This window comes from Phasianus colchicus, chromosome 8 (assembly GCF_987193195.1).
Source record: "Phasianus colchicus chromosome 8, bPhaCol1.hap1.1, whole genome shotgun sequence".
NCBI lineage: Eukaryota > Metazoa > Chordata > Aves > Galliformes > Phasianidae > Phasianus > Phasianus colchicus.
In genome coordinates, this window is record NC_143443.1 from 19,839,572 (window position 1) to 19,855,965 (window position 16,394).

The 16,394-nt window shown below is 38.4% G+C and overlaps 1 protein-coding gene across 5 annotated transcripts in view; it reads right to left on the bottom strand.

The window, feature by feature from the left end:
• Positions 1–278: 278 nt before the first annotated feature.
• PANK1 (pantothenate kinase 1) overlaps positions 279–16,394 on the bottom strand; it is a 43,998-nt gene continuing 27,882 nt past the window's right edge. For 4 of the 5 annotated variants that reach the window (XM_031607688.2, XM_031607689.2, XM_031607685.2 and 1 more), the window contains 5 exons: positions 9,010–9,263; positions 6,671–6,847; positions 6,144–6,267; positions 2,365–2,490; positions 279–1,714 (listed from right to left, as the gene is read on the bottom strand). In XM_031607688.2, coding sequence (XP_031463548.1) covers positions 1,655–1,714; positions 2,365–2,490; positions 6,144–6,267; positions 6,671–6,847; positions 9,010–9,263 — 741 coding nt within the window. In that variant the 3' untranslated portion in view covers positions 279–1,654. Of the gene's footprint in view, positions 1,715–2,364; positions 2,491–6,143; positions 6,268–6,670; positions 6,848–9,009; positions 9,264–11,899; positions 11,960–16,394 lie in introns of those variants that run through there. The other variant, XM_031607690.2, reaches the window with a different exon arrangement.

Consider the following 16,394-nt stretch of genomic DNA (forward strand, 5'->3'; position numbering starts at 1 on the left):
CACGGAGTAAAGCTATTCCCACCTATCTCATGTTAAGTATTACATGAAAAATCACCTGCAAAATGCTAACATTCTGATGCTGTTATTTAAAACTTACGAAAAAAACCAAAACGTCAGGCAAAAAAGATTCAAAGGCAAAGAAATGTAACTGAAGATGAAAAAAAGTGAAGCACCAAAGAATTATCATGGAAACAATTTCTCATACATCACAAAGCAGTTATGCACATCATGTAACTGATTCCAAGGAATGAATTCCACAGACGCATTAAAATCGTCAAAACAGTGGTGGTCTTTATTTCCGTCAGACATGTTAACAATTGGGTTAATATGAATTCATTTCACCATCTGTGAGATAAGGAAATTAATGATTATTAAAAAAGTGAATAAACCCCCTTCCAAAAATATACTGGATAATACACGTGTCTGAATTTTACACTGTCCCTCCAATGAGCCCTTTATGTTATGTGACATGACATACAGCTTACAAGACAAAATAATTTATGGACTTCTTCAGCCTCTGATTTGTGAGCCTTCAAGGTTCCCAGGAAAAGCAAGCTTGTCCACCCTATGCAGCTAAGTACATAGATTTCAGAAGGGTCTCACCTCCACACAAACATCTAGAGAGATTCACCAATCAAACCAAGGTAGAAAATAACGTATTGGAACAAACACTTAAACCTTGGTGTCCTGCAGGGAAAGTAAGCCTTAGCTTAAAAACAGAAAATGCATTAGCAATAATCTTTCTAACTTTAGAAACTGGGCTTTGGATAATGCAGTTAACACTTGGTTTTGATCACCAGAAACTTAGAAATCACAGACTACAGAAAAGTCTTCAAATAAATTGAAGTAATCTCCTCCTGTTCCCATCTATCACCAAGTACGTACCATATAAATAACCCCAACCGTACTACAGAGCTCTTCAGACAAATCACTTTCAACAGTAACAGGATTTCATTTTAGTGTCAAGTTAGCAGCCTGTTCCTGATCGTGAAAATCAGGACAACTGAAGAATTAACCTCTCACCACACACTCTCCCCTCCTAGTTTTCTTGCATTCTTGCCAAGAAACTCACATAGTCACAGAAAACCTGTTTGGTTTTTTTTTTTTTTTGGGGGGGGGGGGCAGGATGAGGGAAAGGTGTTAAATAAAAGCGACTCATATAAAGAGAAATGGCAACAAATCAACAACTAGTTTTCACAGTAAAATGCATCAGCTTTGTAGTTTCATTTGAAACCAAGAACAAATCATGAAACGTCATGAAAATAAGAAAAAAATCTCCTAGAGTGATTACTAAATGAAGTTAAAATTATCACACTATAATCAGTAAACCCCAGAAGAAAAGCAGATGCCTTGTATCACAGGTTCTACATTAAACAGTATACATTTAAAATAATTCCATAAACTCTGTATGTTTGGCAACGTTGCACATTTTCCCCCTAAAAAATACAGTGTACAGAAAAAAAATCTCAGTATTCCCAGTATGAACTCCGAAGTGTAAGCTCAAAACCCAGAAGTTAAAGATCAGCTAAAAGGATTTTAAATTATTTACAAATCCAGCAGTTAGAACTATCATAATGGCTTCATTTCCATCCTTGTAGTGGCTTTCACTCTTATCCAGCAGCATCTGCAGTAGATATCTCTTGAGACAGCTTCATCATTGATCATCTGTCATTTTAAGCAATTCCAAGAGCGCCCCAACAGCTCCAAAATAACCCTTTAAACAGGACAAGAAAAACAAAACTAATCAAACTCCCAAATTAGACATACACATGAACATGTAAAGCCCCCTGTTTTAGTAATGCAATTAAAAAGACCTTTCTTACAAGATGAACCCTAATATGCCAAGTATTTTCTGTACCTGAACTACAGCATGATATGCTTTTAAGTCCAAGATAGCGTTATGTCAAGAAAATTCTGATACAGTTCTCTAAAACCATTAAAGATAAATATATATATAAATAATATAACCACAGAACAACTATAAAGATGCTCTATGAAGGCAGTGCAGTTTCCCTTATAAGCACAGCCATCTGAAAATCCCCTTAAAAACATCTGCCAAAATTCATTCTAGTTGAGGTTTATACGGAACAACACACAGAAGAGCACATTTGGTACTAGGGTCAGGAAGCAAACTAAGATGTGCAACATTTAGTGCAACATTAATACCACAAGATTAGTGGTCAACCCAGGAAGCTAATGAGAGGTATTTTGCAATGAACTCATAATGAAATATTTACGCAGAACTTAGCTTGTACTTTCACTTTGAAGCAACATCGTGAAAAGTCTCCACTTCAACTCCATCAAAAAGTCAAAAACAACAAGGCCTTTTCCTTACCAACAGAAGTTCAACATATATTTCCTTACCTCATGTTCCAAAAACAGAGCTTTCAGCTGTCCCTTGGACCAGTAATCCATAGCATATGCTAGCACCTTCATTGAAATCATATTAATTCTGAGAAAGTTTCCAACAAATACCACTTTGTCGATGTTCTGTAAAATTGAAAAGCAGATCAGCAAAAATTAGATTCAGCTACACTATTCGTCTCATTCAACAAGTACTTCTGCCTCTACTATGAAGCTATATGGGTATTTTGAGATATTTAAGTTCTCCAGACAGAGAAGTCTCAAAATAATTCTAGTTATTGACCACTACATATAAATGTCGCAAGAAAAGAAGTTTTATTCCAAAGAGTGAGAGACTGGTAAAATAGATGGTGAATTTTTGCTTGGAAGCCCATGACCTAACCTTCCACAGGAGAATTGAGGGAGCATTAGAAATATATCCTCCAGAGTCCTCTAGTGAAAACTAACAGCAAAATCCTGCCAAGATAGGAACTACCAAGGGCTATATATTCATACAATTTGATAAAGCCTAGCACTTTGTACATTTTGCTCTGCAGCAATCATTTCACTACAAACTGCAGTTCTGTAGTGTCCAGCAACATACTACACAAACACCTTCACCTGAACACCTAACACTGGAGAGCAGGGATATCCAGATGTAAACATTTATTTAATCTCCAATGACTTTGAGTTACAATTGTGATTACACTTCTCAAATCAGACACATGAAGACACATTTATTTACATAACTCAGGGTTATAGTAATACATCCACTTAGACCCTGCAGTCCCATCAGCATGCATTTGTATGCTTTCCTACGGATTTACATTGCTCAAACTGAGAACTTCTCAAGCTTCACAAGGCTCCTATTAAATATGGCCAAAAACACTCTGCATCCTCTGACAAGTCAGTTTTGGCTTTACAACTCACTTCTAATAAAGAAAGGATAAACACATAACTATTTTCCTGTAAGTCAATACCACCAGATTGACTAGAACTTATGTCTCAATTTCATTCTCATCAAAATCTTTTTTTTTTTATGAATATACACATTAAGTTGTTCATATCAGAAATTCAAGCAAGAAGAACTTAACACAAAGTATAAGAATTATTAAAAAACTTAAAATAATGGTCATATTTGTCTACTAGAATAGCAGTGTATACTAACATGCAAATTTCCTATCAGCTCTATTTTCCAACATTAACAATTGTTAACTGTGTGAAATCAAGGAATCTCCTATACACTAGAATTGAAAACAGCTTTAGCATTTTTTAGGACTTAAGAGATAAAGTAGCTCATTTTCTAAGAGAGCCTTGCCATCTTATTGTTCACAGCTGAAGTATCTGAAGTTGAAAGAAAGAAGCCTTAAACTTAAAGGCTGAATAAAGTGATGAAATGCTTGCTTAAGCTAATAAAACTATAAAATCCTGGCAAAAATACGCACTCTTCCACTCTGGGGTTTTGGCTCAACTATTCATCTGTCCTGCAGTAGAAAACTATAGTATACCTTTGAGTAAAGTACATATTACATATACACATATTGGTCAATTTAATTGAACACTGGAATTTATATGAATGATGCAATAAGAAAATCCATCCTGCACATATTTTTGCAAGAAGGCTTGAAAGATGTTTACGTGCTCTGCTAGTATGAGACGTGTAAACCAAGAAGATTGGTTTCCTTTACGTTGATCTGTTGTGCCTAGAACAAAGTGTTTCAAATGATGTGTAGCCAAATAGTTTCAGACTATGGAATTTTTCTACTCTCCTGCCAACTTTGTGCAAGTAAACTTTCCTTTGAAGTTCTGCAGGCTGAATATTTTATTTATTCCCCAGCCTTATTTTTTCCAGCACACATGCAAGTCATTTTCAACACAACATTAAGGATGCAATCACTGAAGAAAATTATGAAAACCCATGCTTCAGGGCATAAATGGATTTTGTCAAAGTGAGCTTCACCATTACCCTAATCTCATACACACAGCATTTCACAAAATAATATCAAAAATTCAACTGTTTTCTAAGCACTCTCTTGGCTATTTCATTCACCAGACCTGTTGCAAGTTAGAGCTGTATCTCACAAAAACAATTTAGGTGTCTGGAGTATTTGTTTCTTTGAGGAAAAAGTAACACTATCTAGAAAGTAGCCGCCTTGCAACAATATACTACATTTGAAGCCTTTTCAAATAACATACAAAGCCACTGAATTAAGTTTTCTTTTGTTAAAGTCACAGAATAAATTTATTTCTCAAACATTAGGCAAATTTTACTTTAATGCTGTCTAGGATGTGAAGCATACTTAATATATTAAGTTACTCTCCTCTGTAAAATGCTATGGATCACATCTAGTTTTTATATGTCTGTCCACAAAACATAAATGTTAGCAACTTTTTCACCATAACTCAGAAGCATTAGTTTCATTAGTAGCCTATTTCCTCCACTGAATGCATCGCATGTGGTTCCCTGCTGCAATTCTCCATGCTTTGATAGCCCTGTACAATGCTGCTTGAACTCCATGCCACAAGGCAACACTGTAAAGAAGCTGAAAGCAAAGAGAAGACTTGAAAGAGAATCATCAGGACTGAAAAACTGCCAAAAAATGTACGTAGCCACTTCTCACAACAAAGAGGTTATCAGTAACAATTGATATGAGCACACACAGACGTTTGCTGTTCAAAATATTTTATAAGCGGCTCTAGAAAAGGATATTAGCAACAAACATTTATTGGCATACGAATTTAATCAGCAGAATCAAACCAAGAAGTCAATGGTATAGAAATGCTGAAGAGATTTAGCAGCTTGAATCAAAAATGGTAGATGAAATTCGAGATTAAGGAAATGAAATGACAGATGGAGATGGGAGAAAGACTTTGGTACTCAGACACAAGTTCTAGATCAGCCACTACCACTCAAGAGAGACTGTGATTAAGTGAGAAATTATTAATTATCTGGTATTTCTTAAAGCAACAACAATGAAAAAAGCACCCAATGAAGCAATCAGATGGCTTATCAGATGGTTTGAGAGTTTGTTTGGGGTTTTGGATAACTTCTTTTAAAAATAAAAAAAAAACACCTTTTTAATAGAGAACACTGCAGAGCTAAAAACAGTGTGTGAAAAAAAATTAGACAAATTTCTGGAGATCAGACAGAAAAAGAACAGTTACAATATAATAATGAAGGATGGAACTTACAGCTCAAAAGAAATCCCTACATATTTATAAGAAGCTGGAAAGATGTACTCAACAGCCCATCCTTAGTTACCATGTCTAAAGAAAAAAAATTCAACAAGCAACTAACAGGGATCTTGAGTTAAAATAATAAACTGTATTTTCTCTCTGATCCAATATAGTAAATACCATATCTATGACAAGATTTAATACAAAATGCAATTCTAATCCATCACACTATGGAAATAGGCCAAGTAAAACAATCTGTCGTGGTATAACATGGTCTGTTATTAACTAAGAGGTGGTATAAAGGCATTAATTTAGATTAGAAAGGTATTCATGTTTTATTACAGTTTGAGAACAATTGGGCAGCTCCAAGCATTAATGGATCAAGCAGAGCTTTAAAGCCAACTTTTCTGCCCTCTTCTCTACTTCTGAAAATCAAAGTACCTTATGTTCTGCACCAAAGCATACGTGACACATCCAAAGAGCTAGGGCAGAGCATTAAATAGATACCTATTTACCAAGGCCAGCTACATATCTACCATACAGCAATTTGAATTTTTGTATTCTGATAACATTACTGTGTTGTTGCTAAATAGCTTAAGCTCATAGTAAATATGCCATCTTACCTCATTCAATGCACACATGCGAGCAATAGAACCAATGTTGTTGGTGATAGTAACCAAAGTAGCTCTGGCCAAGTCCTCTTTACTGATGGAATCTCTCTTTTCTTTACTCATCATATGGCCAAAGCTGTGGGAAGAAAATCATTCCCTTTAACATGAGATATTTAGGAGCACTAAAAGCCCTTAGAAACATATTCATTATTTAATACGTTTCACTTGGATTTGATATCTGTTATCCTTAGACATAATGAAACATGAAAAGTGATCATACTGAAAATACAAAGAAATAAGATTCCTCTTCATTAAGTAACTAATTCAGAGAAAGCAAACTGCATAGAGTATTGCTTGTATCTGCTTAAAAAAAAAAAAAGGGTAAGAAGTAGGTGAGAGATCCAAGGACAAACTACATGATACATTCAGAGTGACAGTTCCACATGGACACAGTGCATAGTTCAGGGACTATGCACTCAGTTCAGCATACACAGTAAGTTTCCTATGAACTCCTTGAAAACAGCTTATTTAAAGCGTACCTTGAGGCTACAGCAGACCCTTGAAGGCCAAACCGCTCATAATCTCCTCCGTAAATATCCTTCACCAGTTTATCCACATTGGTGCTGTCTCCTTTCGCAGCCATTTCTAGTGCTTCTTCAAACGTCTCACAGCCAGTCAGCAAGCAGCAGAGGCCCAGGAATGTTCCTCCTCCCAGGCTAGAAAAGCACATTTCTTTCAGATCAGCAGCTTGAACTAGCTGTCACCACAGTTCTTCAGATTCTTGGTTTCAAAATGCTCTACACAGCTACCAATGGTAATATTGCAGCTCTTGAAGAAATGAAGAAAGAACCCCTTACTGAGCTCCTGCTTAACAGACGTTCGTAGTTCTAACTGAACCACTCTTCCTAATATCTAAATAGGAGAAATCATGCCAAATAAATGCTTAGTTGACAATATGGCTCAATCCAACTCTGCAGATATTTGTCTGCTATTGGTGGCACTCTAGCAAGTTTTCTTTGGATAAGAATTAGCAACCAGCAGATCACCTGAGTCAAAGATAAGAGAATAAATGGCAAACAAAGCTAAGCATCTCTGCTGAAATAAGTAGCTAAGATGGATCTTGTCTAGTTGGATCCTGTTCAAAGCAAAGCATCAGCCCAGAATGTCTGCCTTGGCCTCCATAGAACTCAGAATAAGGAGAATCATATCATTTGAAAAGCTTGCACAGGATGAAGTGCAATACTTACAGACTTTAGCAGGGAGTATTCAACTATGTCTAACAGATTATTAACTCATTATTAAAATCCTACTGTGGACCCTGTAGTCTTTACAGACATGAACTTCAACTTACTAACCTCTACATACTTCTTACTCTTTCATAACCTTTGATAAAGTTTACTTATTGGCACAGATCACAGTCATGCTGACTGGAGCCAGTGTAAACAAGAGGACCAGTGAGACACATTTGCACTTCCCAAAAATCACAGAAGGTTAGACAGGAACACTGTTCAGTCAGTGCTGTTAGATTATTAGGAAAGTCTTTCAGAACACAGCCAGTAGTGCTCTAATACATTCAATATCTGAACAGTGGGAAGCTGACATCAGCCATGAGACGGTATTGATTTCACCATCTGTAACAAGTCAACAACCCACTGCAGTCATGTTTTCCCTTTTGTAATGGAAAGGACTAGAAGTTTATCCACTCACACTGAAAGGGCGGTGCTTGAAAAACAACCAGAAATGCAAGAAAATCAAAGCCTCTTAAGTTTGTGTTATTTTGTATTATACAGAAAACAGCTCACGTCTACATTTATGGTAAAGATATTCTAGATAATGCAACAGAAGTCACATGTACAGTCATTTGCAGTGCATACGCATATGAAAAACTTAATTAATAAGAACCATGCCCTGAAGAACAGAATGCAGCTTTGGAAGGGACTATAACAAATCCAGAGCTTCTCTGGTTGTTGCTTTTGAAGTGGACTTTTTTTTGTTTAAAGCCCTCATATTACTAATATGAAGCATACCAACGAGGGAAAAAGTGCATGGATCCACGTGTGCTTTTAATACTAGTTGAAAACATGCACATCCAGACTAAAATAATTCCTACATCTAAGCATTTACTGTGATCACATCCGTGAGTCAACTTAATCATGTCTCAAGCTGTTTTGTGACATCAAGAGCAAAATTCTGCACCTACGCCACTGAACTCCTGAGCTCTTAAACAGAGAGACCACATCTTAATCTTCTACTGAATACAGGCCAGAGGCCATTTCAACTCAGTTGCATCTCACAAATGATTCCAGAGAGCACTAGCTGACACCTGCAGAAATCATACCGATGCTCAAGAACACAGATAATCAAGTTCTAGGCTTTATACACTGCCATTCGTTAACTTACCAGCATCATCCAGAGTCTACTGCAATCATTAAGGAAGCAAGATCCAATAAGATCCCTCCGCCAAAAGTGATAGGAGGCAATTCTATAAAGTTTTCCTGTACTCTGGATACACGTTCTAACTATTAAGCAAGAGGTTTTTGCTCAGACCAAATGTTTTTTACTTCAGCACTGTGGCTATTATGGAGGATCAAAGCGCAGGGAGAACATTCATTTACCAGGACCGATCTACTTCAGTAACTCACAGCAAGAGAAAGGAAGTAGAGAAGAACACCAAGAAGAGATTAAGGCAGCTCTGAAGCTGAGGGGATAAACGATTTCACTGATCCAAACCCTGCTCTGACAAAAACCTGGGCTATTTCCAGTCTTACTACTACTGAGATTTAAAAGGCATGGGAAGATGAACACGACTTGGAGCTGCATCTACAGCCACTGTCTGCTTCTATCTGTTGAATTACTGAGCAAATAAATAAATATTTACCTGGATCCTGTGACTCTCTTATAATTGTCCTTAGAATATACAGCTAGGATGCTGACCCCCGAGCCCATGTTAACCAGCAGCATAGGATACGGATTATCAAGGCAGTAAGGCTTCTTCTGGCACTGTTCAGGATCTGTAGGATTTTCAAAATAATAGCACTCTGGTTGGCCATTGAAACCAACAGAATCAACATAAAGTAGGCCCTGGATCAAACAGTCCAATTCATCCAGTTTGTGGAGTTGCAGATCAGCAATCTGGAACGGAACAAGAAATTAATAAACATTTCTTAGTATAATTCTACACTGAGGAGAGAAAGCTCTGATGAAGCATTTTGATCACTTTAATAAAAAGCATTATGCTATTTAAGCAGTGCAAAGGTCTAAGCATGAAATCAAAAGGAAATGGTATCAGCCTGATGACAGGTTCCTCTCAAAACAACGTGCTATGCAGCACTGCCCTTCAGTTCCTTTACTTTCAAAGTATTCCATGCTCTGCAAGCAGTCCAGGAAATATTTCTCTTTCATTTACTGTCTATGGTAGTAAACATCTCCCCCTTTATCCCCATCCCAAGAGAGATGCCCTCAGGACATCAAGCTTCAGGACAGCATCTGACGCTGGTGGGCAAAAACGCAATCCTCAGGATGCAGAGTGCTTTAACTCATCATCCAACTACATTTTCCCAGCAATTTAATACAGTGTTTGATAGAAGGAGTGAGGTCAGGAAATTGCAGTTAGACAAGAAGATAATTCAAAATTTATAAAGTACACATTTTTATAATAATATGAATTAGGTATGCAGTGGATTATGCACATAAAATGTTATTTTAAAGCATTTCACCAGTGCTATGAAAGCTGTTTCTTTAAAATTTCAATCAGTATTTTAAAACACCTCATGAAAAAATATAGTTTCTTACCAAATGTTGGGAATGCTATCCAAAAAGCAAACAAACATAACCTCAAGCACACGCCCCCAGTATAACGTTCATAAAAATTTAACGCTACCAGACGGCAGAAAAAAATTCTAAGACCTTAGAACAGAGATTCTTTCAGATCCCACAGGTCACCCAGGACTGTGCTTCAGCGGACAGTCCTACGTCTCACAGCACTCTGTTTACCAGAATTAGAAATTAGACTCATTTCTAGAAATAGGATATGGTGACAATCTGTAGGAAGTTTCCTTTCTAGATGACACTGAGTTCAGAATAGAAAAATTGCTCATCCAAATCCTGTGGTCATTTGCATCTTCACATCTGCACAACGCATTTCATCTGCTCCACTTCTACCAGAAAAAGCAACAGGGCACTGGCAGCAAGGAGGAGCTGTACAGGTTGGAGCTGCTTCTCAAATATTTGCATATTACAAGATATTTTGTTTTTTAACAGCTAATGTTTTATGAGATTACTTCCCTCCTATTTCTAATTCTGGAAGCCGTATTAAGTCACTATAAAGAGAAGTTATTTCTGTGGAACAGGCACAGCCAATAGGTTACATTCTTTTGAGCTATTTAAAATCACCCCCCATAAGTTTTCTCACTCACGCACAGCTCTAACTTGTCTGGACTGAAAGCTATTCTACTGTTGAGGTCTGTCCTCTTTTTGTGTGTGCCAGTACTCAAAACCATAGAAGAGAAATAATACAAGACAAAAACTAGCAAAAAGAAACCAAGCAGATTAAAAGACTTCAGTGTAAATGCAGTTATTCATAGGACAACAGACACAGGTGGGGGTCATTCCTTGTGCATCAGCATTTCCTCTGCTACATTTGAAATCTCTCTCTCTAGTTTTCTTTGTTACCATGGGCTACACAAATTTCAATTGCAGAAGTGCAGTATAAAAGACTTGAACCATTTACCAGGCAAATGAAAGGAATAAGCACAAATTGAGGAGTGGAAATTAAGGGAACATTACAAAAATCTTAGGGCTATTTTTGCAAACATCTTGGATTTCAGCTAATTCTTGCAATTAAAGGAAAAACCTCCAAGAGACCTGCAGTGAAAGGGATTAACACAGTAAATGATTCACACACTTCTTCCACAATGTTATATACAGTCCATGAAGTCATGACTAGTTAGAGGCTCTATTTGTTTTATTAAAACCCACAAGCATTGCACACAGAATCTTGTTCCCAACAGCTACACTGGCCATGGTAGCTCTCTGGTTAAAGTGCTTCAAAAGCCCCACTTCCCTCATTTACTCTATTAAATGTATGAACTAGATGCAGCATGACAAAACGTGATCTAACAGAGATGCATTACACACAAAGATGCTGTGAAACAGAAGCCCACAACACGAGGAGTCATTAGCAGATTTATGGTCCTTTCTGCCTGTAGGCCATGCAACCACAGCCAAAAGTGTTACACTTTCACAACTAGGTAAGCATGAGTGCTTGCACAATACCAGCAAGCAATACAAACCTAAAAGAAAAACATTTCTGGCATCAGAGCAGAAACAGACAAAATGCTTGTTTCTATCAACTCTCTGCTGAGCCCACAACAGAGCAATAGAAGCTAATCAGAAGTTTCTTTCAAGCATAAGTTTTATTAGGTCCAACCTTCCATGTACAAAAGACATTAAAATTTACTCTGCTTTTCATGGTTCTGTGCTATATATAATAGCTGATATACTGTAAGGAGAAAAGCCATATGCTGCTTTCTTTTATGTATAATTTGCTAGAAAACAAACCACTTTTCCTGCACAGTTACAGCAATCTGTTTCTCATTTCTGGAAGGCTGGAGCCTGGCATCAGCATTCCACACGTATGCCTGCCCCAGAGACCCATGAGCCCTTCACCCATCCCATCTCAGAGTCTCTGGGCAGAACAACAAACCACCAGTTTTTTTCCTCCCTCAGCACTAATCAGGACACAGTTGCAAGAAACACAGTAACCCAACCTCATACAAGGAGCCTTGCTGGAGCCAGGGCCACAATCCCTTCCCAGTCCCTTTCACTGTGTATAAAACTGCTTTTTCTCCATTCATTCTTTGCTCACAATGACCAAAGCGACTCAACTGCATCACAAAACAGATGTGCCTGTAAACATCATAACTAATGGATGAGCAGTCTTGTTTTTTTTTTTTTCCTGCTGCCATCACCTGACCTCACCCCATTCTCTTCATCCATATCTTTCAGCTATACAAACTGCTTCCCTCGTGGGAGCTGAAGTTTATGTGCAGAAATGCAGAAGAAAAGTAGAAGCTCTGTGAGTAAGCCAATTTTAATGGGATATTTTTCCTACAACTTTTTACAAAAACGCATTTGTAGGTATTTGTAGATGTCTTCCAGTCCTTTACATCCGTTGGTATGAAGGCAGACAGCATACTGTTCTACTTAACCTGCTCAGCACTCCTGCAATTGTATTCAGCATTCATCTCCTCTAGAAGAGTTTTATGTCAAAGTGCTGTGAGAGGAAAACCAGCAAAACAGAGCAGTGTGCTGGGTCCTGAAGGGAAAACTTAATATAGTTACAGGAAAACCATGTGTACATTTTATAACTGAACTATTTTTCTGCCTTATGGCTAGACCATAGAAATTCCTCTTTCAGACTGTTTTTAAATATTGGGGGAAAGAAGGGAACAGAACACAGTGGACCTCAAAGAATTCCTCAGGACCTCCAAAAGCAGGAAACTCAGGAATTCAACTATTTCAAGATCTGGATGCAACACAGTAAGGGAGTGGTGATTGCTTCCAACTGATAGTTTGAGCCTCAGCAACAAACTCCTGAAACAGAGCTTATTTCAAGGATGTGCAAAAGGTTCCTTGTTACCATACACAGATTGATCCTAAGGAAAAGTCCACCTCTAGTTTTAAACACCTGAGGAGCACTGGAAAGCAATACTGTCTGCTCAAGGCTTTTTTATAATATGCTCAGGATCAAGACAGCTTTAGCTGTATTCACATATCAGACAGTATGATAGCAACTCAAACCTATTAAGATCAACACCATGGTGATCACAGGAAGACAGCTGACAAAGCCTTCCTGACAGGAAAAGACCATCAGTGTCAACTTGCTGCTCCTTTCAAGTGTGGAATCACAGGAGTGAAAGACTTGGGTCATGTCTGTTTGTTTTCATGAGCATGTAAATATTTCCACCTCAGGCAAGGAGAACACCAAACATCCCAGCTCATCTTCAGATGAGCTGAGGGCAGCCATGACCTACATGCAGATGGAAAAAGCTTCATAGATCAACATCGGTATGCGTAATCAGTATGCATACATCCCCTCAGCTTGTGAAAAGCTTCATCTCGTTGAAAATTCAAACTCTGAGCTCTGGAACTTCAAAAATTAGATGCAGTTTTGAGTTCATCTGGTCTAGGACTTCCAATGAGAAATAGGAAAATACTTCTAAAAGAAACTGTTAGAACTGCAAGAACTTGCAAGGTTTTAATTATCAGCTACAACAGCCTTGTTCACTGCATCACCTTGGCTTTTATATTCCTTCCAGGCTTTGCTCCCATTTTTTTTTTTTTAATTATATATAATAGTTCAGTATATCTTTGCTTTTCGTTTCCCTCCCATTACCGCTTCTCCACTTGATAGATATGTACTTTGCTTTATGCTTTGATTGCTCTGACCTCAAACAAAACCCCTGCCCCCAAACCTGCTCCATTTTGAGCTCTAATGCAGCTCCTTCCACACCCTGAGGCTGGAAAACATCCACTCAGAATCAAAAAAGACAAAGACTAATGCAACTAAAAGGTCAGCGTAACATCCACTGAAGCAGAAGAGAATGCAGGACACCGCATTAGCTTTGGGCAGTAAAGCACCAGCTTGGCATGCTCTACAGCAGAATCCTTGTCCAGGTGGCTGAAAAGATGCATTCCCTCTCTTGCCAGAGAGAAGATACATGCTGTCACTCCCCACTGCCCTCTGAAGTTTCCTAAATTCCTGCAGTGGCAGTAATGGAAGGTATCGTGGCTACTTCACCTGCTCTCTGGATTACTCTTAACTCCAGCCCAGCACCTATAACCCACAGCAGGTTTCCAACCTCCTCAAACAAGTGAGCATGATTCTTACTAGTCTTACGCAAACCTAGAGTTACACAGCTCACACATCCTACAAAACAGGGCAATAAGTTTATAAAGATGAATACTGGAGGTTGCAAAGACGACTGAGCAAAGCTCTTGTCAGTGGTGCCCGGCATCAGGACAGGAGACAATGGGCACAGACTAAAGCACAAGAGATTGCATCAGAACATCAGGAAACACTTCTGTGCTGTTGTGCACAGACACTGAGTAGTCTCCCTCCTTACAGATCTTCAAAAGCCACCAGGACGTGGTCCTGTGCACCGCGCTCTGGGTGTCACTGCTTGAACAAGACATGGACCAGATGGGCCCGCAGGTCCTATCAACTTCAACCGCCCTATGAAATACAGTCTACTGATCATCCATAGACAATGTTTATGTCACAAATGCTAAGAAAAAAGTTCTTTTTTCTCACAAGTTATTTTTCTTACAGATTATAAGGAAGGTCAAAACCTAAATTTGTGCTGGTAACAGACTTCCTCTTCCACCTTCCAACTTGCTTTACTAAGTAACTGGCTTTTGGCTCAGGTCACTGAAGCCAGCAGTGAAATTTCAGCAGAGCCAAGTCAGGCTCCCCAGTTATCAGGCAACAGGAATTCTGCAATAGGGCAGGCTTAGAGAGAGATCTGAAGAGTTCTTTCTTCCTTCACCCCCCAGGCATCCTTGATCTGACTTGCTTTACAAATGTAAATGACAGCTTAAGAGTTTATTTCTCATAATGGCATGTGAAATGTGAATGGCTGTGAAAGTAACATGACTGCTATCACGGAAGAGGCAAAGAGCATAAGAGCTTTATGACAGGTAGATGGGGGAGTAAGTCCATGTCCTTTCCATATCTAAAGAGGCAATGTGGCTTAAACATTTATCTCCTCTATGAAGAAAGGCTAAGTGAACTGGGTCTGTTTAGCCTTGAGAGGGGACCTGATCCAGGTCTATAAATATCTAAGGTGTGGGGGGCAAAGTGGCGAGGCCAGACTGTTTTCAGCAGTGTGTGGAGACAGGACAAGGGGAAACAGCCAGAAACTGGAGCATAGGAAGTTCCGCACAAACGTGCACAAGAACTTCTTTACAGTGAGGGTGACGGAGCGCTGGAACAGGCTGCCCAGGGAGGTTGTGGAGTCTCCTTCTCTGGAGATATTCAAGACCCACCTGGATACCTTCTTGTGCAACCTGGTGTAGGGAACCTGCTTTGGCAGGGAGGTTGGACTACAATTCTGTGATGGTGAGATTCTGTGATTTATAGAAGATGGGAAGTGACAATAAATGGTTGGAGAATGGAGGGAGAATGATCAGAATAAGCTGACAGATTCATCTATAGCTTAATTGTACTGTTATCTAAAAGTAACAGTGAGCCATAAAGACCAGTTACAAAGGGAAGGAAAAAAAGAAACAAAGAACCCCTCACATATACACAAGAAAAAAAATAAGCTGGAAACAGTTCTTTCAGTGAATTACTTGCTGGTGCTCTTCAGTGAGCATTAAGTGTAACTATACTGTTGGTAAAATTACTTCATTGGTCTAGTTTAATGAATGCACTCACTTTTCCTACTTGTGACGGAAACATTCAGGTCTTAGGAGCGAATTAAGTGATCTGAAGGCTACTGATCATTACTGCTAGCAGTCATCACACAGTCCTTGACAACTTTTCCAGGTCTGTTTCTATCCAATAGCATGCATCACAAAATAAGAGGTCAGTCAGATGATCAAACCTAGTTGGCTCTGTGGGTTTAACCGCCTTCCTATGACAAAACGCACGGTCTTAGGGAAAACAAAAGATACCTCCCAATTTTACTTTTTAAATACACAAAAGAAATAGAGATGTCTAGTAAAAACTATTCAACTTAGAGATCCAAAATAAGACACCAAAATGGAAAAGTATGAAAGTATTTGCTTGTTTATTTTAAGGAGAAATAGAAACTGCAATTTTAGAAGCAAACTTACTTTTGGATTTGAGTACATTATTTTATATTTGGATTTTTCATCCTAAATCTACACAATCCTGAAAGCTTTGCAAACATTTAGAAATACTATGAAAGACAAATAACTTAAAAGCACGTGCATAGGGAAAAGGAGAACTAGAACAAAACTACATTATCTTCCAGCTGTTTCATGAGTTTCTTTGCACTTCATCAGGTTTCTTCATGAAGTTAACTTCTAGAACCATACTTCAGTTTTTCCACGTTGCTTCTAACAGAAACAGTAAGATTTAAAGCCTCCTCCCTGTAAGGTGCCATATAATATCGAGTTCTGCAGCAGCAGGATATTAGGCTTGGCACTTGTTCTCTACTTCTGTAGGTACATTAAAGTGACCAAATATTTGGATCAAGCATTTTAATACTTTGAGTGCACTTCTGAAGCTGTTGT